At 40.4% G+C, this 23626-nt stretch overlaps 1 protein-coding gene and 1 long non-coding RNA gene across 3 annotated transcripts in view; one reads left to right on the top strand and one right to left on the bottom strand.

The window, feature by feature from the left end:
* LOC106041242 (uncharacterized) overlaps positions 1-7397 on the bottom strand; it is a 14157-nt gene extending 6760 nt beyond the window's left edge. Inside the window, exon 1 of the long non-coding RNA XR_010831269.1 lies at positions 7075-7397. This is a non-coding gene — a long non-coding RNA (uncharacterized lncRNA). The remainder of the gene's footprint in view (positions 1-7074) is intronic.
* The window catches only part of HPGDS (hematopoietic prostaglandin D synthase), a 25341-nt gene extending 1715 nt beyond the window's left edge, over positions 1-23626 (top strand). Inside the window, exons 2-6 of one of the 2 annotated variants that reach the window (XM_013189540.3) lie at positions 8431-8571; positions 17542-17634; positions 18987-19096; positions 22361-22459; positions 22996-23626. In XM_013189540.3, coding sequence (XP_013044994.2) covers positions 8439-8571; positions 17542-17634; positions 18987-19096; positions 22361-22459; positions 22996-23160 — 600 coding nt within the window. In that variant the 5' untranslated portion in view covers positions 8431-8438 and the 3' untranslated portion in view covers positions 23161-23626. The remainder of the gene's footprint in view (positions 1-8430; positions 8572-17541; positions 17635-18986; positions 19097-22360; positions 22460-22995) is intronic. The other variant, XM_066996370.1, reaches the window with a different exon arrangement.

The following is a 23626-nucleotide window of genomic DNA, read 5'->3' as shown; positions in this document are numbered from 1 at the left end:
TACAGGAGTAATTACACTAACAGCTACAGCTGCTGTTGGATTAGCAAGCGGTATGCCACGCTGCTGAAAGCTATGTGTATTCACATCTGTTGAAGACTTATCACATATGCTGTAAATCTCAAACAGGTGAATATTTTCACCCTTTTACCAGGTAGTCCAGGAAGAAAATGCAATAAAATAAATTGAATCTGCCAAATTCCACATAAATCCTACACATTGTAAAGAACCTCATTTAACTATAGATGATTTGTTAAATTTCCCATGAAATAAACTACAGCAAGGAACTGAAAAAATTAAATACTCTATTTGCTCCTTAGAGGTGACTATAAAGTATTGCTGGAACGACTCTGTAAAGCAAGAACATGAAATGGAACAGGAGAAAAAAAAAAGACATTCAACTAATACCAGATAGACACTTCTGTGCTTTGGATCTGGGTAACAAATGGCAAAGCCATCTTGTGACACCACCTATTTTGCACCAGGTGGTATTTGTGGGGATGGGAGAGTAGATATTACAACATTCATCAGCTGCCATTTCTAACTCCGACCCACTGATAGATGACACTAGGATCCTTCAAATACAGTCTCATGCTGGGCTGAATTTGAGGAGTAAAATAACAAATAAAAATATACAGAAAGTAGGATTTGAAAGTCTTCACAATCTTTCTGTAGTAAAGTTACTTGCCAACCAAAAAGAACAAATAGAAGATACCAGTCTCTTTAACTGCGTGCCATAGGTAAATGAGTATTTTGTGCCAGGTCCTTCAGGCAGGCCAAGGAACCCAAAGTCATGGGCACTGTCCCAGAGCGAGACTCTGCCTATTGTATCCATGAAAAAGACTGAATTGTCTGTAAAATGTTGCCCAGTAAGTACATTCTTCTTAAGAGTAGGGACAAATAGGTTACAGATTTACATGCCAAGCAGTTCATGAATATAAGTCAAGGGATCTACCACCAGATCTAGGTGGTCCCCCAGCCTTCTGTCCAGGTGTTACTTGAGGGTGTAGGTCCACACTTCTCCTCACTGATCTTCTCAAGCAGACTGGCTGTATCCAAAGAGCATTTCAGTGGGTCCTTGGTCTCCTCCAGCTCATTCTGCTGTGAAACCAATTTCAGAATATCTGAAAAAACAGGAGATGAAAACACTGGTGCAACTAGGGTGTGCGCCACCAGGCCTAGGCCAGAGGAGGAGGACACAGGAGGCCTCATGGACAGTGCTAGATATCTCTGCAAACTGAATAAAACTATAGCAGGTTACATCCATGGTAGCTACAGGATGCACATTGTCCTGAAAATCTATCTAACCCTTTCTCTTTTAAGTCTGAAGTGTTCTTTAATCTGAGATAGTTTTGGATTCACAACATGTGACAGTTAAAGAACAATGCAGTTTAGACTAGCAAAGAGAAAGAGACGGTGTTCATATTTCCCCTTGTATATATACACACACACGCATGTGGCTGGGGTAGGAGGAAAAAAAAGCTCTTTTTTTTTTTTTAAACCCAATGAAAGATACTAGGTGGTCATGATGATTAGATGATTGTTACAGAAATTATGGCGTTGGATGAGGTTGAGAGTTCAGGATGTGGACATGAAATTGTCCTGGCAAGACCAGCAGCTGCTTTTGGAGAGCTGACAAATCCACTTAACACACAGCTAAGCAACTTGCAGCTATCCTTTGCTTTATAGGGATATTGTGAGAGGGTGCTGATTTATCTGAAGACTACAGAAACAGATGCAAGGCATGAATTTTACAAGAATGACTGGTGTTGGCAAGAATTATGATTATTTAGGCTTTTGTTCTACCACAATATGCTTCAGGGAATTTTTAAAACATCTGATGAGGAAATAAAAGACTTAAATAGTCTCTCCTCAGAAATTATCCAGACAAAGGAGTGGCTAGGATATTTCCTGAGATTTATCCTCTTGCAATTTTATTTATCCATATCCTTTGTTCTCAGGTGTGTAATTTATTCATTTGAAGCTCATTACATCTTGGGAGGCTGTACAAAACAATTTCAGAAATTTATTTACATAAAACTGGGACCAAGTAATTATAAATCAAAAGGCTGAGGATCAAACAGAAAGCAAAATCATCACAGATGCTCAGGTCATAAACCAAAAAGCCTGGCAGATGAGGCAGGAGAAGCTGCCCTTTCCCAGGACATTTGCTGCAATACTGAGCAGATCACCACTGTGATGTCTGGCTCAGTACTGATCATGTGAAGGCACAAGATTCATAGCTGGCCACTCACAAGGAATTAAGCATATGCTCACATACAGAACCACTCTTTCATCCAACACTTGTTTTGACTCTTAACAAAAACCTAGCTCAAAATAGAATTAGGACCAAAACCTGTTTGGTCCTTCCTCCTTCCACTGAGGATGGTATCCCACCCTAGACACTTATCCATGGCCTGCTGCAGCTAATCGAAAGAGTGTTCCCAAGGACAGTGATGGATGTAGGGGTAGGTTTGAGGGGATGAGGCATTGACAATGGAAGGAAGAGAAAAAGGTACCCTCTACGTCCTAAGACAGTGCTACTTCCCTACTTTTTAACATTTTTTGTAGTGACTGTATGTGCAGTTCTACATATGGAAAGGCCTATCTTACCACACAAAAACGCCTCCCATGGAGAAGGTCAGGGAAAAAGCAGGAAACAGTAGCCTGGATGGATTTCTGATTTTTGTTTTGTATGTTAGTTTATTTATTTGTTTCCATTTTTATCTAGGAAGGTATAACTCCTCTTTCAGGAACATAGAAATGCAACACCTTCCCAGTTGTGTTAGTAGCAAAAAAGACAGTACTTAGCCTGGATCTGCCCATCACCACCTGTCTGCTGCCTTGTGCTGCTGAGATGCAAGCACCCCTCATTTACTTCAAAGTGAATGTGATGAACTCCAAATACTGGAGTTCATATAGTTTTGGCTGCAGTCACATGAGGAGCAGTCACTGCGAAGACAGCTGGGAGAAAGCCAATGGACACTTGCCTCCTCCTTCAACACTGTTCCTTAGAGTGCCAGTCCATCTAAACCACTTTCACTTGGAGCTCTTGCCTTCAAAAACTCCTCAGAAAAAGCATTTTCCCAATCTTCTGCTTAAACCAACACAGATAAGGCTTTCAAAAGCCCTCACACACATAGCAGAGTCACTGAACGTATTACTAGCACTCCTCAGTAATCACGCAGCAATGCCTTAAGGACCCTTCTCATGTTAGAAGACTCATTTCCACCACAGGTTGCAAATAACCAATGCACTGGATAAAGGCATGAAAAATCTCCCTCTCCCCACTCAAAAAAAAAAAAAAAAAAGAAAAGAATGCTTGGAGTGCTAGTAACTCTTTGCAGCTCTGCATGTATCTAATCTTGAAAATCAAGCTAAGGCGTATCAGGCTGTAACTATTATGTTTAGGATTTGCTATTTCAAAACTCAGTCCTACATCAAATAGCATAAACATTTACTTCAGATGATTTGTGTGTTAAACAGAAGAGAGGGTGCAGTGTTTTTTTTTTTTTTTCCTTCTCTCTCCAAGGTCCAGATTGCTATCTGGCATAGAAAAAGTAGGGATCAAATTAAAAAGTTTACTTTCTATAATTGGGGTGGAGTGGGAAGAGACCATTGACATCAACTCTCTGAAAAGCAAACAGAGCCAACAGCAATTATATAGAATTACTCAAAGTTTTTCATTTTGCTGTGTCAAAACAAAGACCACTGTTGAAATCTTCCATATGAAGACTTGCAAAGTCTTCCATTAATCTACCAATATTATCCGATCCTCAAAAGAGGCATGGAAATTTTCTTAGCTAGAGAAGAGTTAATAAATTAAAACATCTTTAGGCAGAAAAAATAATATTGTTTTCAGTTTTCAAAGACCTAAAATCTATCTTGAGCCTCTAATATTTTTGACTCTGTGTTTAAAAGCAGGTGTTCATGCTTGAGAAAAGGACTTTTGTCCGTGTTCTGAGAAAAATGAGGATTTTTCCTTTTAGCTGCGTGATTAAAAAGGACCATCTAGGTTCTTCAAACAGGACTTTGAAGCTGAATATCTGCACTCTCTCTTAACTTCAGCCAAAATCCTGGGTATTTATCAGCTCACTTTTTTTTCAGAGCTATAGACAGAAGCTTGACAGGCTCTTTGAATTTACAGAAATAAGCAGTCTGGGGGGCCGCACAGGTCTCTCCTGCCTGGCTGTGTACCTCGTGGAAATGTCCACTGCTTTAGTGGAAACAGCAGGAAGAAAACATCACTTGGAAAGGGAAACATTTTAAAATTGGGGAAGGAGAAAACTGCTTTAGTCCTCTGCTCTCCAGTTACAGGGATGAGGAATCTCTATGTTTGAGAAGGACAATCAGCAAGACAGGCAAAAATAAACTTAATATACCTAGTGTTTCTCAGGTGAAATGAAGCATAGTAAGTTTCTTTTAACCAGTGCCTTTCCTGGATAATACATTTCTTTATGCTTCACAAAGTAACAACAACTCTTCCCAGCTCCTAAGCACCCAAAAATAAACAAAATAAAAAATCCATGCTTTATATTTGGATAGGCTACTTCTGACAAAATAGCCTAAAGAAAAACTCTTTTAATGTGTAACAACACTTTTGTCTATGTATGCAGTGAAGAAAAACAGAGCCAGACAATTTCTCCCCTTTCCCTTTCTATATCATGTTTCCTAACTGGCATTAGCACTGTTGGACCCAGTAGCTGGGTTTGGGAAAATGTTCGGCTGAGATGGATTAGAAGAACTTTAGGCTGTGTAAGGTGGCATGGTACATTTAGGACATCACAAAAATACATAGGTGAGTAAATTTAAGAATTACCTGAAATTGCAGTACCAACCTCCTCGGTAGGAAATCCAAATTCAGGCTGTTGGATATGCATCCATTTCAGACCTACTCACCTATTTTTCAGGCCAAATTTGCACAAACTCCATGTAAAGAAACAGCAACTACTTTAAAAACAGTATTAAGGAGGAAGGAAAAAATGTCCACCAAGCTGTCCAGCTTCGTTTGGGAAGACCGAAGCTTCTCTATTTTGACCAGTGGCTAGTCATGGTCTCCAATTTCACCAGTGCTACCCTAAGTCATACTAGCAGAGAAATATGAAATAGAGCTCCCTCTGTGAAAAAGTACTGATAAAAACTCAAGCTGACATCTCTGTCAGCTTGTATAGTGCTTGCCTACCATACTTGTGTACTACTTGCCTACATCAAAGTTCTGGCAGGAATCTTCTGTCGTACTTTTATGCTATACTTATATGTTAAACATAGACCATCTAAAAGGAGTTCCTTCTCTGGGGTTTTATTAATGAGAAACCAAATGTTTACCAGTTAAACTAAAAACATTTGATTTGGAACACAGAGAAGAAATCTGTGACACAGGTCGACACTTGCCACCTAAATTTGCTGTCCACAAGGTCAATCAACCCAGACCAGCACAGATGTTAACTTCTGCTGATTGCATGTCTTTTTCTTGCCCCAGATGGGTCTGCTATGTCTTATTTTTACACAACGACAACTTGTGTCAGTGCACCAGTCATGGTTCAGAGTTATTTGTACACAGGTACCCTGCAAGGCCCTGGCTGCCCAGCCCCAAAGAGCTCCCAAGGTAAACAAATATATGTACAAAGCAAAGCACCACCTCTTCCAGAAAGACGGCTTGATTTGTAGAGGTACACTGGAAAACCTCAACCCAACACTACTGGTCTTGCTTGCTGGAGGGAAAAAAGTTGGACGTTTTAAAAGTCTTCTAACAGTGATGGAACCAAACTATATATTATAGGAAAGAAAACCCTTAACTTTTCACAGTGCAGAGTACAATAAAGGGGGACTGAGGAGTACTTCCTTGCATTACTTAGAATGCTGGATTTTTGACAACAGAGATCTCTACATGAGGGTGTCTCAAGTGGGCAAAACGCATGCTGTGCAATTGTGATTTACAAGTGGACAGGGACATCTACTGTCTCTCAGGAGAGGCAAAAGTATTGCACACCTTGCAGACACTGGAACTGTTCATTTCTGTGTCCTCCAGGTTTCTTCATATAGTTTTCAGTTTGGCAGTATTTTTTTTTCCCCTTTTCTGTACTAGTACTACCTGAAACTCAGCACTGTAGCTCTCAAATAATGAAGTGGTTTTCAATCACTTTGGATATACATATATATTAAATGACTTAGTTGGTCCTCACATTTCAGTCCTTCACAAAACACACCAGGAGGATGAGATAAAGGAAGACAAGGAAAAAACAACCTCATTTTCTTTCTTTTAAAGTTTAGCAAAAAAAAAAAAACAACTATTCCGAACACAACCTTTTCTTTCATTTAGAAATCTACGTAGAATTGTTTAGGAAGCACTACTCCTGACATTTCACAGTGAATACAAATAAAAAATAAAACCTACAAACATTTACAAAAGCATGCTTACAATAAAACTATAGAGTCCTCTAAAATGTCAAGTATTTTTGGTAAACTCCTTGTAGGGTTATTTTTTTGTTGTTATTCACAGATGGAAAAAAAATTCATAAGCTTAAATATGCATCAGCATTGCAAATATTTAATTACTTCTTAAAGCATATTTATTAGAAATTTGTTTAGCTTTGCTTTAAACATTTCAAACAATAGTTTCCACTACTTCCTTGATAGACCAAAATATTCCACAGCCTACTACAACAGCCAGAAAGACTTCCTGAAATTCTGCCAAAATTCTCTTTTCTTTACATCACCTCATTACTCCTGATTATACTCCTCTTTCTCATCTGTATATAAAATTCTCCCACAGTAAAAATTAGACTGTTTCAAGATGCTTGGCCTCCAGAAAAGCTATGCTTCATTCATCTCTAGACCAGCCTTCCTCATACCTTAAATGCTGTCCCTTCCTCTCAAATGACCACACAAAATTGGAAGTAGAGAATAATGGAAAACACCCTCTAATCTCATCCTTTCTTCTTACACACACTTCATAGATGTATGACCTGAACTTACTATGCGTCAGAGGTTTCAGGGAGTTTTTGTTTTAAAGACTATGCCCTGTAATAAATCTGTGCACAAAGTTTGAAAACACAGTAACAAAATCACATCACTTACCTGAGGCATGCTTGAAAACTTTGGAATTGTCAGAAGGTTTCTTTTTAGAGAAAACAACAGCTAGGCTTGTAATCTGCAAGTTCTGTTTGCCAAACAGCAAATTTATTTTCTGTTAAACAACACATGTAGGAAACTAAGCATATTGTAAAATATAACTCATTTTGCCTGCAGCTTCCCTCTTTCATATGACACAAAATTAAACACTTCCTTGGCTTCAGACATAATGGCAGCAGTGTTTTTGGTACGAAGCACTTGCAGATATCTCCACTGGTAGCACCCAGTGTCTACAATTGCTTCCTATCCTAGTTGCCAACTTTGAAACATCTCCCTTTACTGATAATCTCTTCCAACCCTGCTGTGTGCTGAAGGGGAACAGGTGTCTTTCATGGGAAATTAAGCAGTCTCTGCTGTGCTCATTTGCTGTGATTTTTTTTTTCCTTTCCTACTATTTGTATGGAAAGTGGATGGTTTTACTTCTGAGGAGAAAGTGGTAAATGCAGTTTGTGCACTTCAGCATGAATGAAGTACAAGCCTTCCCCTTTTCCCTGAGCAAAGAGCCTCTCCCTCTAAAGTGAAAGCTGATGATACATCTGCCCTCAGGCATATGTTTTCCAAGGCAAGATGACTAAACAGAAGGTTGCTTCTCTTGCAAGGCCAGTTAGGAGTGCTTACTCATATATATATATATATATATATTTCCCTTTCCTTACTGGTAGTTCCAGTACGCTTCATTGGGTTAAAAACTGGCTGGATAGCCAGGCCCAAAGAGTTGGGCCCCTAGAATAACAGTATAGACTAGCTGCCATAGCAAATTTTGTTTCTAAAATAACTCATGTCAGTTGCCTATGCAAATAGGGTAATAATAGTTAATGAGCCAAATTTCAACACTTTGCCAATTCTTTTGACTTTGTCTTGAATGAAGATCTCCATAAGCACTAGAGGCTGAGCAGAGCAACCTTGAACAAAATTACTACACAAGAAAGGAGCTATTTTCTGTTACACTATATGATTTTAGATGTGCACTCTGAGAAACACTTTAGAAATGGCCTGAGTTTGAAGTCACAACAGAAGTAAGTGTAGGCTGAGTTCTTCATACCACTGAAAAAACGAGCCATATTTCTGGAGTTATCTAAGGAGCAACTGCAGGTTGAACTGTAGTTGCCCTTGTCTGAATATTGTGGCTGACGACTGCAGAGCAAAGTGACTAACGCAGTGATTGCAAATTACAACACACCATAGCTTAGCGTAATATGTCCATTGTGTTGTACGAGCATGTTTCACAAACAAACACAGTGTTTCGGTAAAAGGGAGTTTGGTTGCTCATGTTTAAAGTAACCTGGTGACTTCCCTTCCAAGGACCCAGCATGCCCCACTACAAGCTGACATACTTCAATCTGAGAGGAAGAGCAGAAATCAGCCGCTACCTGTTTGCCTATTCAGGCAAGAAGTACGAAGACCACAGGATAGAAGCAGCAGACTGGCCCAAAATCAAACCAAGTAAGTTGCATAGATTCTTGTATCTAAAGCTCCACTATAAATGATGTCAAAATGCAACTGGGGAGGTACCTATGTGTTTCATGACCAGAGAGACATGTTCAACTCTTAGCTTCTATGAAAGGTATGCGAATTTTATTGCATGGATTCAAGATAGCCAAAATGTCATTCCTGATGTTCAGACCTAAATCTTCAAGCATTCTAAAATGAATGACCTGCTGTCATCTAGATGGGCTGTTACTCCCGATCAATTCAGTTCAGCTTTTGCCAGCCTAAAGCAGACCAAATACGTGCTAGTCTTCCTGAGTACTGTAGAGGATTTGGTCTCAAAAACCATACTGCAGCCTTCACCCCAGTTTTACAAAGCCAAGTTGGTAAAGAATTGCCAAGGAGGACACTCCCTTGTAATGAGAAAGGTCTTCAAAGAAGGAAAGAGATGAGAGAAAATTAAAGAAATCAGATGACTTAATGAGGAGGGAAAAAAAAGGGGGGATCAAAAGAGGTATGACGGTATTGTTGTTCCCAAGAACAGCACAGCCCTACAAAGCCTTCTGAGAGCACGCTGCAGGCTACCATGTTCTGTTCCATGTTTTTTTAGTTAAAGAAGCCTCCTTTGAACCTGGGTGTTATTTCTGCTCATTATATTAACCTCAGTCCAAATGAAGCCAAGCTTGAGTTGGGAGACCAGGTAGATGAAATCAGAAATATTTATGCCTTCATTTTGTGGAGTTGTCGCATGCTTTGTATACAGGCTATGAAGCTTTAAACATCCAGGAGGAAGAATAGCACCTTAAATTTGGGGAAAACGCACAACTAATGCACAATGTGATTCACATTAATTAATTTCTTAGTAGGTTTTGACACCCTTTAATAAATCCAGTCAGCAGGATACCTGATTCTTGTAGGGTGCAATTAAATTCAGCCCTTTCCCAAAATGTTCTCAGTCACTTGAACAACAAATATGCAGCACTTGCTGCTGTCCTGTAGCAGTTGAAGTGAACTGTGATCTTCAAATCTAGAAAACATTGACTAACAACCCACAAAGAGGAGTTTAAGCTAAACAGTGGAAAGGAGGCTATTTTCAGTTAGAGATGACTGACTTTGGAAACCTCTTCTTTGAGCTTAAAGCTTGCTGGCCATGTGGTATAGCCTTTCTCTCTCTCCCTCTCCACTCAGGGAAGTGAAACAGAAGCTAGAGGAAAGACTGAGAATTCAGATGAATTGAGGAAAAAATCTTATTTTTGACCTTTTTCATATTTAGCTATGCACATATTCAGATGCACACAGCAACTTATGTTCTGAAAAAAAGTTCAGAGAATATTGGCAATGTGTAAAGCCAGTATCCAAAATTTTAGAATTTAAATAAGACAAATTAAAAAGACAAAGCATAGATAGTGACTTAAAGGCTACAGAAGTATTCATATCTTAGGAAAAGTTATTCAAACAGTAGGTCTATTAGCCAAGGTCAAGGTGTTGCATCTCTAATTGAATATTTATGATATCCCTAGAGTCTGAGCCAGCACAAGAAATAATGCAGGAAAATTCTTCCTGTGCACAATTCTTTAGTGTTCATAGCATGAACCTCCCTATGAAGCGTTATATATACCATTCACTACAGTGTATGCCCAGCTGAAACACTATTACCACCAAAACACTAGGAGGAGAGGCACCTTAGAAATCCTAAGTCATACTGTCTGCAGCTCTATTTGCTGCCTTAATGAATGATTGTAAAGTCATTTATCCTTTGGATGTCTTGGTTTCTCTTTCTGTGTTGTGAAAAGTTTGTTAGAAGATTTACTAAGGGTTAATTAAGATTTCTCATTTTTTCTGCATAATGGCCTTTCATAGCAGCCTCTGTTGTGACTGAAGCCTGGATGAAATTCCACAGTAGATGAGAAATTCAGTACAATGATTTCCAAGGACATGCTACTGCTCTCTGATTAAGGAAACCATCTGTGCAAAATTTATTCTGGTTTAGAAATTTCAGGCTTTGCTTTCAGTCAGTCAGTGGATGGGAACTGGAATGGATCATGCTAATTGAAGAGGAAAACTTTCAAATGTCAAGAAAAAGAGTTATTCCTGAAAGTGCTAATACATCTCATACCTGGATGCTACACTTCTGCCTCTGTGAGACTCACTGAATCCTAGTTCAAGCACCTATGTAATGGAGGCCTTAGCCACCAGTGGTGACTGCTTTGCAGACAGTTTGCAAGAGATTCAACTGAAACAAGAGTTAAGACATCTTGTTCTTGCAAAACGATGTAGCATTGCTAAGGAAATTGCCTGGAGACCAAAAAGCTGATGACTACCACGTCCTCCTCCTCTGTGGAGCAATTGTTACTCACAGTAATTCCAGACAAACTAATCTTCCCCAAGCAAATCATTAAGCAAAACTCTGCATAAAGGGTAGCAACAGGGTGTTAAGGCAAACAGCCTTTCACTTTATGAGATCAATGGTCACTGCCCCAGTATGTCCACAGGTACCTGAACTCTGTCTTTATGTCATGACTTAGCATGAGAAACAATTGCCTCTCAGCTACATTGTGTAGAGTTTGTGTGTCTTAACACGACAATAACATTTCATATGGCAGATGAAACCCTTCACTGTAAGGCAAACAAGCCACTTGCAATCCCTATTAACCTGAATTTTCAAAATGTGCCTCAGCTCCCTCCATGGAGGAGTGGATTGAAGAGGGAATGGCCATCAGAAAAAAAAACACCAGTCCTCATGAAAGCAAGTTACAGGAACTTTGCCAAAAAATTTCAGTTGCTACTGTGTTCTACACTAAGTATGAAATGAGGGGATCCCTCCAATCCACTGAGTACATGCAGGCGTAGTTCACTCTGCTGCTGGATTTTCTCACTGTCATCATTTCTAGTCTAGAGATGACTTCTTATGAAGCTCAGGTATATTTTTCCCATTCTGCCTGCATTGTGTCTGCTCCCATAAGAACATACATTAAATTAGCAGATTCTAGTCAATCTCAGCCTGGCGAAAACAAAAAGGGTGCTAAAACAGTAAGGGAAATTACAGCTACATTTGATGCAACTGCAGCTAAAATAATAGCAATTTGGTACACCACTTATTTTGCAGCCCACAAAAATCATTAAAATTTGCCCAATTCATTGAACATTGAGGTTAAGAATTAACACAGTCAAACTGCTATGCACGTTTGCATACAATAAAGTATGTTTGCATTTACCCACTTGTCTTTGGTAGATCTAAAACCATTTTAGACTGCAGAGCCTGCAGGTACAAGGACAGCCTTTTCATGATTCAAAGGAACAAATCAAATTCTTTGACTTTCTCTAAGAGCACAAGGAGTTGTCTGCATAGAGGAGAGTTTGCTTCATCAGTTTCCAAGAAATTAAAGTAAGGTTTCACAACAAACACCACCCTCCCACCCAAATCACCATCCCATATAAGTTAGAAAATACTGCCACTCTTCTCAGGAAGAGACTTCACTATTTCTTAGTTTTTCTGTAAAATTGAAAGGAAGATAGAAAATGCCTTCACTGAGATTAATGTGCAGTAAGTTCATTTAGAAAGCAGACTTGCAGCTGCTGCAAGTCTAATTTTGGACTGGACAGAAGAGTGTGATGTTTTTGTTGTTTGTTTTGGCATTTTCAAGTGGCTCTCCCCAGCAAGCTGGTCCTTTTAGCTTCTTCAGGCAAATAAGTAACTCCTTGCTCCTAGAAATACTGTCTCACTTGATTTTGTTTACACCCAAGTGGTAGGAGTTTATTTTGCAGGGGAGAGGTTTTATGTTTATGTTAATTTTATGTTTTATAAAATTAAAAACATGTTATTTGGCGTATAAGCTCTAGAATAATTTTTTCTGTATCTCAACATTTTTTGCTTTTCCTGCTGTTACCAATCAGATAGTCGTTGGTAAATTTTCCATTTCAGGCAAAATTTGTCATTTTTATATGAATAAGTTTAAGAAAGCTAATATGCAAGTAGTAGTGTTGATCAGCTTTATAACATAATTTAATAAATAAATAAATAAGCGTACTTGAATCTCAAACAGCACCTTTACATGACTTGTTGCTCTATATAGTCAATTGTCAAAATAAGTAAGCAAACTCATTTTTATACATTTCCTTTTGAGCAGACTGACTTGAATGTATCACATTTAAACCGCAGTCAATTCAAGATCTATGCACGATCACATAATAAGTGCTCTCAAGATCTGTATTATCACATAACAGACTCCTCACAAAGAAGTGCCATTGCACTGACACAAGACAGGATAAAGCAGAGAATCCCCTGCAATGGTGCACAGAGTTAGCATCCCCTTGAGATACTGGGCTAGCGTGCAGGAACAGCCACTGCTCTGTGCCTCATTCAAGGAATTTGAAGCAATGGCGATTACGCAGACTTTATAGTCATAGCAAAGGATGCTTTAATTGTACTAATAGTTGTAAACATCCCATAAACTGCTTAGGGGGTGGAATGGTTCTTGAAAGGTCGTCAGGAAACTTGACAGACTAATTGTACTGAAAATATTTCCAACCTAATAAGTGAAACTTTAGGCATACCTGGCAGCAGACAAGAATTTTGTGAGGGAGCACCCATCCTGTTTCCTGAATGACTTGCTGCTACGTAACTCTAGCTAAAATGGTACACCAATAACTAGCATTGGGTAAAAGGTAGGGCACAGCAGTGTCTTCCAATGGAAATCTGAGCTGTAATAGCTACACCACTAAAGCTGGACTGAGGTTGGAGCAGAGTACCACTCTGGTCCTACATCTCTAGAAGTTATGGATGCTGGATGTCTCCAACTCCAGTCCGACCACTTCCCAGGAGCCTTGCTCCTCTGCCAGCCTTACAAAAAGTAAATCTTTCCTATGTTTCTATTGGAAGATGCAAAGTATCTGATGTGTTTTTCATGATCCAATTTAAATATTAATGGAAAGGAAAAGAAATAATGGTTAGTTTTCAATGCAAATGAGAATCTATTTCAAAGACACTGTAGTTAGAAGCTCTGACATTTATTTTCCCCTATTTTTGACCAATCCAGATACCTTACTATGACATCAATCTCAACTGCTTGATTACACTGCTAACACCATAAAAAAAATATTAAAATATCCTGTTCTGTACAAGAAAGAAAAATAACCAAATCACATTTCGAAGACACAAGAAAGGAAATATCATATTCCATTTACCATCTGTTATGCTTTAAAGACTTCATTGCTTAGTAATGATAACAATATATCCACTGCCTCTTAACCCCCCCCAAAAAAAAAAAAAAAAAAGAGATCCATTATCCCATTATAAATCAAACAATAATAATTGCTTTTGTATATTTAAAACCTATGGGACAATGTGCAGTAAAATCTACTCTGATTTATTAATTTTATACTGCATTATGAGTCATGTAAGTATGAATATTTCTGCTCTACAAAAAGCAATAGCTGTATTGGTGTATTTTTAATTTTGAAAATCAGGGTGGTTTTTTTCTAGGAAAGGATAACCAGATCCTAATGTAAACAGATCAACAGTGAGAAGAGGCATTAATGATGTGTCCAAGGAGGGCATAGAAAATTCCTAGAATTCTGTGGGCCACCAGAAAAATAAAATAATCCAGAAATGGCCAAATCTCTGAGAAGAAGCACACAAAAGATCACTGCCACACTGCCACCCAGCTGCCTTTTGCACCTTCACCCATGTTCCTCAACTGTCAAAAAGATGCTTCATTTCCTCTTGCTGTCATCAAGCAAGCAAACAAGCTGGCTTTCATTTTCCTTCTAATGAGCAGCAGATTAAAACGCCAGTTGAAGCTGTGGCTGTTCGACTTCCCCTCCGTGTGTAAACTCAGTGGAAAACAGTCTGTTCGGTTCCTGGATTAAGCAATTTCAGTTTCCCAACCTGAACTGTCATTGCTGTGTTTTGACAGCTATTGCTACAGTGGCTAGCTTAGTCATGTTGACCTAGTCAAATTTGCTTCAGACCAGCTGCAATCTGACTGGGGCCATTTAAATCCTTCAGGGTACCCTTCAATGCTCCTGAGCTGGCTATACTTCATCTATTACCCTCTCACCAAGCTCAGCCTTGTTGTGGTCTGGGGTGTTTGGAAGACCACTGCAAGCAGACAGTGCTGGCAGTGACATACTCACTTAGCCACTCTACTCACATGAGCTTGAAAGATGTGCTGGTATCCGACATGAACAAATATTTCATGACTCCATGGCTTTGGACACACTGGTGCCCAGGGCATTCTGCACTGTAAGTCCACAGCGCAGAACCAAAGCCTCTCTCATTTTCACCACCAGAGATATTTTCAGTTCAGCAAGCTGGGATGCTCTTTTCCTGTCTGGATTCTCAGTGAAGCAATATGCGGATTGGCCAAGACCTTGCTGCTCTCTGGATAATAAACATGTGAAGTCTTCTATGCAACAAGTCGATTGTTGTTTCAATAACAACAAGCATTGCATGTTTTGTCCCTGGGGTAAAGCAGTTAATTCTCTTTGAGCTTCTGCTAGTCATCAGCATTGAAATTTATACTGGCCTCACAGTACGGTGAACTTGGGGAAAAAAAAAAAAAAGTACTGTGCTCAGATGCAGAAAAAATGCACACAGGAATCCTGGATGTTTTGTGCAGCTGCTAAATTAATTTTGCAGATATAGATTTGACATTTAAGTTCTCATACCTAACGTGACTTTCACATATTGCATGCTAAACCACAGAGCCGTGTGGCAACTTTATTATTTTTGTAAACAGGTCACAATTGCATCAGGCTTCATTATTTTTCTCCTTTCATTATTAATCTGCTTTTGAAGAAAGAGTGTTCCAAATCACTCACCATGAGATCCCATACAATCTGGGGTGCACTTTCTTAGCACGGGGGGAATAGGAGTCAGAAAAGCAGAGACGTCAGTAGCATTCATGGAAAGCAAGTGTACATCTAATAGGCAGCTGAGCTGAGCTACCTGCAGGAGCAACAAAAAATTAAATCACTAAACACATTGAGTTGAACTGACACACAGATTCCTCCATTTCCCATAGCTTATGCTAATAAGGAGTCCGATCCAAGCCATATCTAAAATGATAATTAAAACAAATGACCTGAGGGAGCAGCATGGAGCTGGGACAGGGGAGGGTCAGGCTGGGTGTTAGGGAAAGGTTCTGCACCCAGAGGGTGGTTGGGCACTGGGACAGGCTCCCTAGGGCAGTGGTCACAGCACCAAGCCTGATGGAATTCAAGAAGCATTTGGACAATGCTCTCAGACATGTGGTCTGATTTTTGGTGGTCGTCTGGGGACCCAGGATTTGGACTCGATAAACCTTGTGGGTACTTTCCAACTCAGGATTTTCTATGATTCCATGATTCACAGGAAGAATGTATATGCAAAGACTGGAGCAATTTAGACTGCTTTTAGGAAATCTAGTTAAGCAACGCACACAGAGTTTTTTTGTAGATCAGGCTCATTAAGAACTAAATCCTGGAATAGCAGTGGCATTCCAGCAGTCCGATAAAGACAGTTCTCCTGGGTTTGAAAAAAAACTTGCACCTCTCCAAAAGCCCATGTTGTCACTTTTCCATTACCAACTTTTTATACTGCAAGCCAGTCTTAAGATGAGCACGCATCTTATTTACAAAAAGTGTAATGAAGATGAAGACCAGATACAAAGCATTTGGCTCGATTGATCAGCACTTGCAATCCCAGACACCAAATTTATAATATAACATCCTTTGAAACACAGAGATTTAAAATTCTGCTGGGGAACAGCTGCAGGTTCCCACAAGTGGATTCCCACCACTCTAAAGGAGACAATTTCACATTGCTTTGCATGCGATGGCATTCAGGGAAGCCCTGTACCTACAGTGCAATCAGAGAAATCTCCCACCCCGTCAGACAACTCTGCTGGCATTCCTAAATTACAAGCTAACAAAGACTTTTGTAGTGACCAGAATAGGTGAGGGAACCAGAATAGATGTCTAGAGTGTGTTCCCTCCATGCTAGACATGATTTATTGGACCTTGAATTCTCTGCCACGTATCATATTGATGACCCCTGTAGTCACCTACTTCTCAATTTTTCCAGCTTTCCACGTATTTCCCAGCTTCAGCTTTGCTCCAAGGTTCCAGCCCCATTTGATAGCATGCTGGCCAAAATGTAGCACAACAGCAGCCCAAGTTATCACGTACATTATATTACTAAATTAATGGCTCAAAAATAAGATTTATTTCTTATATCAAACTCTTACACATATCCATCATGCCTGCTTAGTTTGCCTTCCTCTGTTTTTAATGTCTGGAGGCTTTTTCCCCATAACTGAGTTTTTATTTTGCATGCAAGCCAAGTCAAGTAGATTTTAATATCTTCTTAGTATTTGTGGTTCAGTGTGAGATTTGTATTTGTTTCTCGGTGAGATAAGCTTTCACACCATCTGTGTTGGAGAACTGTCACATGAAATGACTCATCACAAGATAAGTTCAGAAATACAGATACTTCTCTGAATCACTGCTCTTGAATTTAAATCAACAGCAAGCAAAAAAGCAACTTTATAGTGTTGGCCCAATCTTGTATTTCATAGCTCAGCTGGATCCTGCACTACAAAATCTTCAGTAGTGCTTTGCCTAACCTTGACAGTCACTCTCCTGGGAAAGAGAAAGCAGGGAAGAAAAAGAAAAATAAGCCTCTACTGAAAAGTCTCCCTGCATAAAGAATTCAGGATATCTAGGGGCACATTCAGGCTTCGGAGCAGGAGGCTAGGAAATAGGAAGTGCAATACTTGATTTCTACACTACAGCTGCCTTCTTGCATTGTGATCTGGTTACCTCCTTAACCTTACTTTTCTTCTTTTTAGACCATGTCCATAACATTTCCCTACAGAAATACTGTGAAACTCTTAAGTGCTCTAATAACGCTTTCCCTCCAAGGCTGAGAACGGTAAAAGCGCAACTGTTACAGACTCCCACTGCTAAGGGCTGTGATTAAATTTTATTTTTCCTCTCTCCAAGCTATCCCATTTGGAAAAATCCCTATTCTGGAAGTAGACGGAGTTATCATTCACCAGAGCCTGGCGATAGCAAGATACCTTGCCAGAGAATCAGGTAACATATTTGACAAATTTTTTGCCCTGTTCTGCACCAGCCTTTCACGTTTTGGAAAAAATACATCCAATCACAGCAAAAACAGAAGCAAACAGCTTGACAAGCCCAACGAGGCAGAAGGATTTCTGCAGGACACTGGACCTGTGTGACAAAATTTAGAGCCGCTCAAATGTCACATAGAGAATAAAAAAAAACAAACAAACAGCATGGTTAAAATAACAGTCTGCAGCATAAAGTGCTATGATGTTCAGTTGAAGTCACTTGGCAGAGCTTTGTATTTGCACCATAGGCATGTACATTTAGAGGAAAACTCACAAATAATCCCCCTTTACATCTGAGTTTCCCTCTACATTAAATGCCTGGGCTTTGATCTGACTTCCCCAGTGAACCAACTTTATTCTCCTGTCTCTGCATGACAGAAAACCTGTACCTGTGACTCCTTATGGCTTTCAGGGTAGTTTTCCACGCAGCTAAACTTTGAGCTGTCGTGCTAACCAGGAAACACCAGAGTGAGGAACCTTTGAAAGCACTTGAGATTGTAACAGCCAGCAGACAGAGCACTCTGAAGCAGATTTAGGTAACTGTTCTGTGCTGGCAGAGAGATTAGATCAGATGGTGACTTCACTCATCTTTAAATACTACATGCTATGAAAGCACTCAACCGGCTAGATCAAGTGATATAAGACTCTTTAGTAATGTAAGTAATCAAAGAGAGTAGTCAGGGCTTGCTTTAGGTCGGCTAGCTGTCATTCAGACTCATCTGCAAAACTAGTCTGTTTGAAGGCAGATGTGTTGGTGGTGTGCTGAACGTCAGCAAACTGAAGACGGGCTGGGAAGTGAGTGCTATCTTTTTTTTTTTAAAGTATTCTCAGTAAAGTGACACAACCTGCCTTTCAAAATGTTTCCAAAATATCCCATGTTTTCCATCTGAGGAAACAGGGAGAAGCACCCAGCACTATTCTCCAAAACGCTAGCACGACGTATTTTCACATGTCTAGCAATACCATTGCTGCCAATTTCCTCTCTCTCTGATATGATCTACTACTTGCAAGGGAAGAGAATGACGAGCTTCCATGTGGTAATATGAGGCAGCGAAAAATGATGGGAAAGTCTTCTTTCCACCCACACCACCTCCCTGCCAGTCTCCTATCAGGATGCTGATCTGGAACCGTGCTCCTTTTTGCGCTCCTTTTACAGTCAGAAGTTCCCACTTAAACATTCCCCTGATGGCTTTTCCCATCCATCTGCAACAGAAGCATCCCTCTGGAAAATCAAGACCATGCTGCTTACGTGTCAGTGCAAAAAATAGATGATGACGCTGTAACCTCCCTTCTTATGCTTGCTTCACACAGGGCTGGCAGGTCAGACTCCCGTCGAACAGGCCCTGGCTGATGCTATTGTGGACACCATCGATGATTTCATGACGCTTTTCCCGTGGGCAGAGAAAAATCAGGAGGTGAAAGTAAGACAATCGCTAATTTAAACAAAGATACCACTTAAGCCACAAATGTGTTAAAGCCACAAACGTGTTCCTGAGCAGCTCCTCTGGAAAAACAGAGGCATGCCAACCCTTGGGTCCATCACCTCAGCTCACCCCAACAAAGCTGAGCTGGAGGACATCTGTGGTTCTTCCTCAAGAGTAACCAAGCCAAGGTCTTCTGCTCCCACCTCCTCCTCCTCCACCTGATTTTCACTCCCAGTGGAAGCAGTGATAGGTCATCATTAGCCTCCCCTCCCTGGCTCACCTTAAACTGAGGATGCCAGTTTAAGGTGAGCCAGGGAGGGGAGGCTGATGAGCACTTTGATATATATATATGTGTGTGTGTGTATACATATGTATACATATATATATATATATACACACACACATCAAAATGCTCTTCAGAAGGGCAAGACAGGACACTCCCATCCCAGCCAGCACTGTACTACCTGTATCCTGTCACAGACTAAGCTGAAATCTACTTCTGCTAACTCCGCAGGACTAACAGCTCCATCCCATCTACATTTTTTATTTCTACATCTTGATTTCTTCTTGACATTTAGCAAGTATCAGTCTTCAGTAAGTGCAGCTGCCAGGGACAAACGTTTTTCAGTTAATTACCAGAGTAGCGTAAAGCAGTGGGTGCTGCTGAAAAGGTGAGGCTCGTGCCCTCACATCCCTCGCTGTCACCACAGCCGTGCTCTTCAGACCTTCTAGGCCCCGCCACTGTCCTCTCTGGTGCTTCTGCAAATACCAATGCCAAGGGTAACACATGGCCACGGATACTTTAACACAGTCACAGGCAAGTCTTACAGCACTTGGGGTTTTTGGTATCCCTCTCTCTCGCTATACTCACTCACCAGAACTGCAAATGCAAGCCTGCAGAGTTGTTGCTCGAGCGACAGGGCGATGGATGAGTTAACTCCAGCGTTGCACTGGTTATGCACAGCTCTGACCCCAGCAGACCACCCGACCATTTTAGAAAAGTGGTGTAACAGCACACGTAACCATTAACCGCCAGTGCAGCCACCTCCCTCCAAACATTTCAGGCTGAGTGGGATATCGTATTATAGAAAGCGTTAAAGATAAAATGCTGACAAAAAAATAAATCGATGAAATTATATGACAGCGCTCTGAAATCTTGCAGAAGGAAAATGTATGCGGAAGTTTTAGTATTCAAAAATACCTATTACTTCATCGCCTAGTGACTTCTTGAGGTTTGCTAATGCAGGGAGGGAAGCTTTGACTCACGACTTTAAAGCAGCAGAGGAACAGCCACACTCCTGCTAACGGAGCAGGGCAGAAGCACGGCTGCCACAGAGCTGCTGTCCTGCTGTTCTGTCACGGGGAAGCTCTCGGCTGTGCCCCAGCTCGTCCCAAAGCATTGCTCCCACACACAGGCCCAGATCACGCCACCACCACTGAACGCAGAAGGGAGGAGAGGTCACAGGCAACCCTCGTGTGCCTGAGTGCACGTATGCTGCGAGAGTGTGTGGGGGGGGCAAAGATGATGTAAAACCTTGCTGTTCTGGGTGTTTCTGGTATTTCTGGCCCTATTAATGGTTCTCCCTTTCTCCTCCTGGGTCCGCTGCCACCACCTTGTGGTGGAAGTGAGGAGTACTGGAGACTCGTGAGCTAAAAAAATTTCAGTAACTTAAGTAACTTACACATGGCAAAGGAGAAAAGTCAGAAAATTTCCCTCTGTGACAGGAGGAACGCCTTTCTTTCTGACACAATTTGAGTGATGCGTAATCGTACCTACCCAGTAGCAAGAAAAAAGGAAAGAAAATGTAAACCAGGCAAAGCAAGTGGACATAGGTGGAAGGTGGAACAGATCACTGCCTTACTGACTACAAGATATAATACAGTGTAATAATATATTCTTACATACCCACACATATTTTTGCAGGAGGTGGTTGTACTTAAAAAAAAAAAAAAAAAAAGCTACAGCACAGCCTACAGCTATGACATTTCTGGACTGCAAACTTCTGGCTGTTACTTGCAGTAACATCACTCAGTTACTGAGCTCTAAGACAGCAGGAAGAGATGCCAAGACTTCAATCTGGTCTGCAGAAATAGTGGTTGTATTCCAGCCAGCATCTAGTCTGCTGCCTTTTCTAATTTTTATTCTTTCTTCATTAACCTGAATTTCAAAGCTGTTGAAATAACTGTTACTATACAGCAGTGCTTATTTAACCTATGTTGAGTGCATTCCTCCAAGAATAAGTCAAATATTAACTGCACAAACTGTACCACAGAGCAGACCAGATGATCACAGCAGATTGCAATCTCACTCGTTTCCACGCAGGTGGCCAGAGAAAAAGAGAAATCCTTCCTTCTCCCAGGGAAACAGTTAACTCTTTGTGAGCGGCCTCAAAACTTTCTGCTAGGGTAAACAGCAGAGAAACACCACTGCTCAGTCTTATCCTGCATCCACTAACGTGCAAATAAGGCAGGTATCCTTCAATACAGACCTTAGCCTTCAATATCACAAATTTTAAGCAACCCAAATCTCGTTGTGTGGACAAAAATGGAGAATAACCCACTAACATAAATGATCAAAGATAAATCCAGCAAAAGCTTAAAAACCCGCTTGCATGCTTCACATAAGAAGGGCTGGCAAAGACAAATAACTGGCCAAGATTTGACTGACAGCAGGAAAGACTTGGTTATGGGATTCTGGAAATTTGATAGCCTGTATAAGAAAAAAGCCCGTGAACTTCAGTCCCCAAAAAGTCCGGTTTTATAGCTCAACTCTTCACAGATCTAGTGCAGAGCTCCTGCCCTGTTACTATGTGTAGGTAAGTAGCATCACCACACGTTGCCCCGTGGGAGCACTCAGCGTCTTGCCGTTAGCATTAAGGGAGCAACGGGCTTGTCCCATGGCTCACCAAGTCAGAGCCTGGGTGTTGGGGTATCTAACACACTTCACAGGTAATTACCTCAGTTTTCCTAAGCTGTACAGTGCCCCTTTGCTCATACTCAACTGACATTACACCTGCCTCTGCTTTTATTTATCTAAATAACTGCTATGTCTGCTTTATTAATCCTTACTTGGATGTTAACACATTACTTCCTCCGAAGAGAAACGGGGAATACCTTAAAATTTGGGCCAGACCAAATGATTCCACTGTCACCTTTTCCAGTTTTCTCTGTCCATCTTTCTCACAAGAAAGCCCCAAGAATTCAATTTTGCCGGCTGCCGTGCTTACCTACTGATGTGCATGTGCTTTGTTCTTCCCTCAGCAACAAGCATTTAATGACATCCTCACCAACAAAGCACCTGAATTATTGAAAGATTTGGATACTTTCCTGGGGGATAACAAATGGCTGGTGGGGAAATCTGTAAGTATTATTTTTATTTCTCCCTTTCCAACCAGACTGCCAGTAAAATGCAATTGTCGGCTATTGCTGAATTTCTGGATTTTAAGCCATCCCATGGTATCTTGTAAAAAAAATATGTATTTTTTCTTACTGATACACAATTGGTTGCTTAATTGCAAAGTGAATTTTGCTCATACCTTTAGAAAAGGCAAACCAGGACAGATTTGCATTTGCCAAACCAGTTTCCATGTTGACACAAAACTTTTTAAATGCCTTTGTACTAGTTAACAGAGATGTGAGTTTAGAATTCTGCTTAGAGTCACTGCTCAATTTAGTATATAAAAATAAGAAAAAAAATCAAGTCCTTTCTAAAAATACTAATTTGTATTTGTTAAGCTTTGTATCTAATTACTAGCTCTGTAGTCATAAACTTAAAGAAAAAAAGCTCAAAACAGATCAATTCATGCTTCATTTTTGTAGTTTGCAGAGACTATTAGTAGTCCCAGCTTTTGAGATTACTGATTAAAACTAACTGCATTCTCCCCCCTTTCCACCAGGTAACATGGGCCGATTTCTATTGGGATGTATGCAGTACAACACTTCTGTCCTGCAAACCTGACCTGGCAGACAAGTACCCCAGGCTTTTGGCTCTCAGGGACAGAGTGCAAGCACTTCCTGCTATTGCAGCCTGGATCCAGAAGAGACCAAAGACAATAATGTAGATCAGTTGTCCAGTAGAAAAACAAATTCATGTTTTGATTAAAACACTGCAAGCATCTTAAGTTATTAATTTAAGAATCATTTGAATTAATTTCATATGGGTATGCAATTCCAAATCAGAATCTATCACTTCTATTTTTGAGAGAATGCATCTAAAAAGCTGACTGAGCAGAGCCTGAGGTAGAGGTATAGCTCCAGCCACCTTTCCCTCACTGCTAATAAAGCGTTTCATCAATCCAATTAATGTTCTGGGGGTTCTCAAAGGGAGGAGAAATGAATTTTATCAGACAGATGTAATCTCAACAATATGTTTAGTGTGGTTTTTTTTTTTTGTTTGTTTGTTTTTTGACTTTCAGTGCTGGAGGAAACCAGAATAAAGGAGAGTAGAAATGTTTGGGAGGGTTAAGGACACAGCCAATACAAAGAGGAACTACCCACTTTGTCAATAAACTTCACAGTTCTCAAACA

This window comes from Anser cygnoides, chromosome 4, assembly GCF_040182565.1.
Source record: "Anser cygnoides isolate HZ-2024a breed goose chromosome 4, Taihu_goose_T2T_genome, whole genome shotgun sequence".
Taxonomy (NCBI): Eukaryota; Metazoa; Chordata; class Aves; order Anseriformes; family Anatidae; genus Anser; species Anser cygnoides.
Note: the sequence above shows the minus strand (reverse complement) of the source record. Positions and strands in the feature narration are given on the sequence as shown.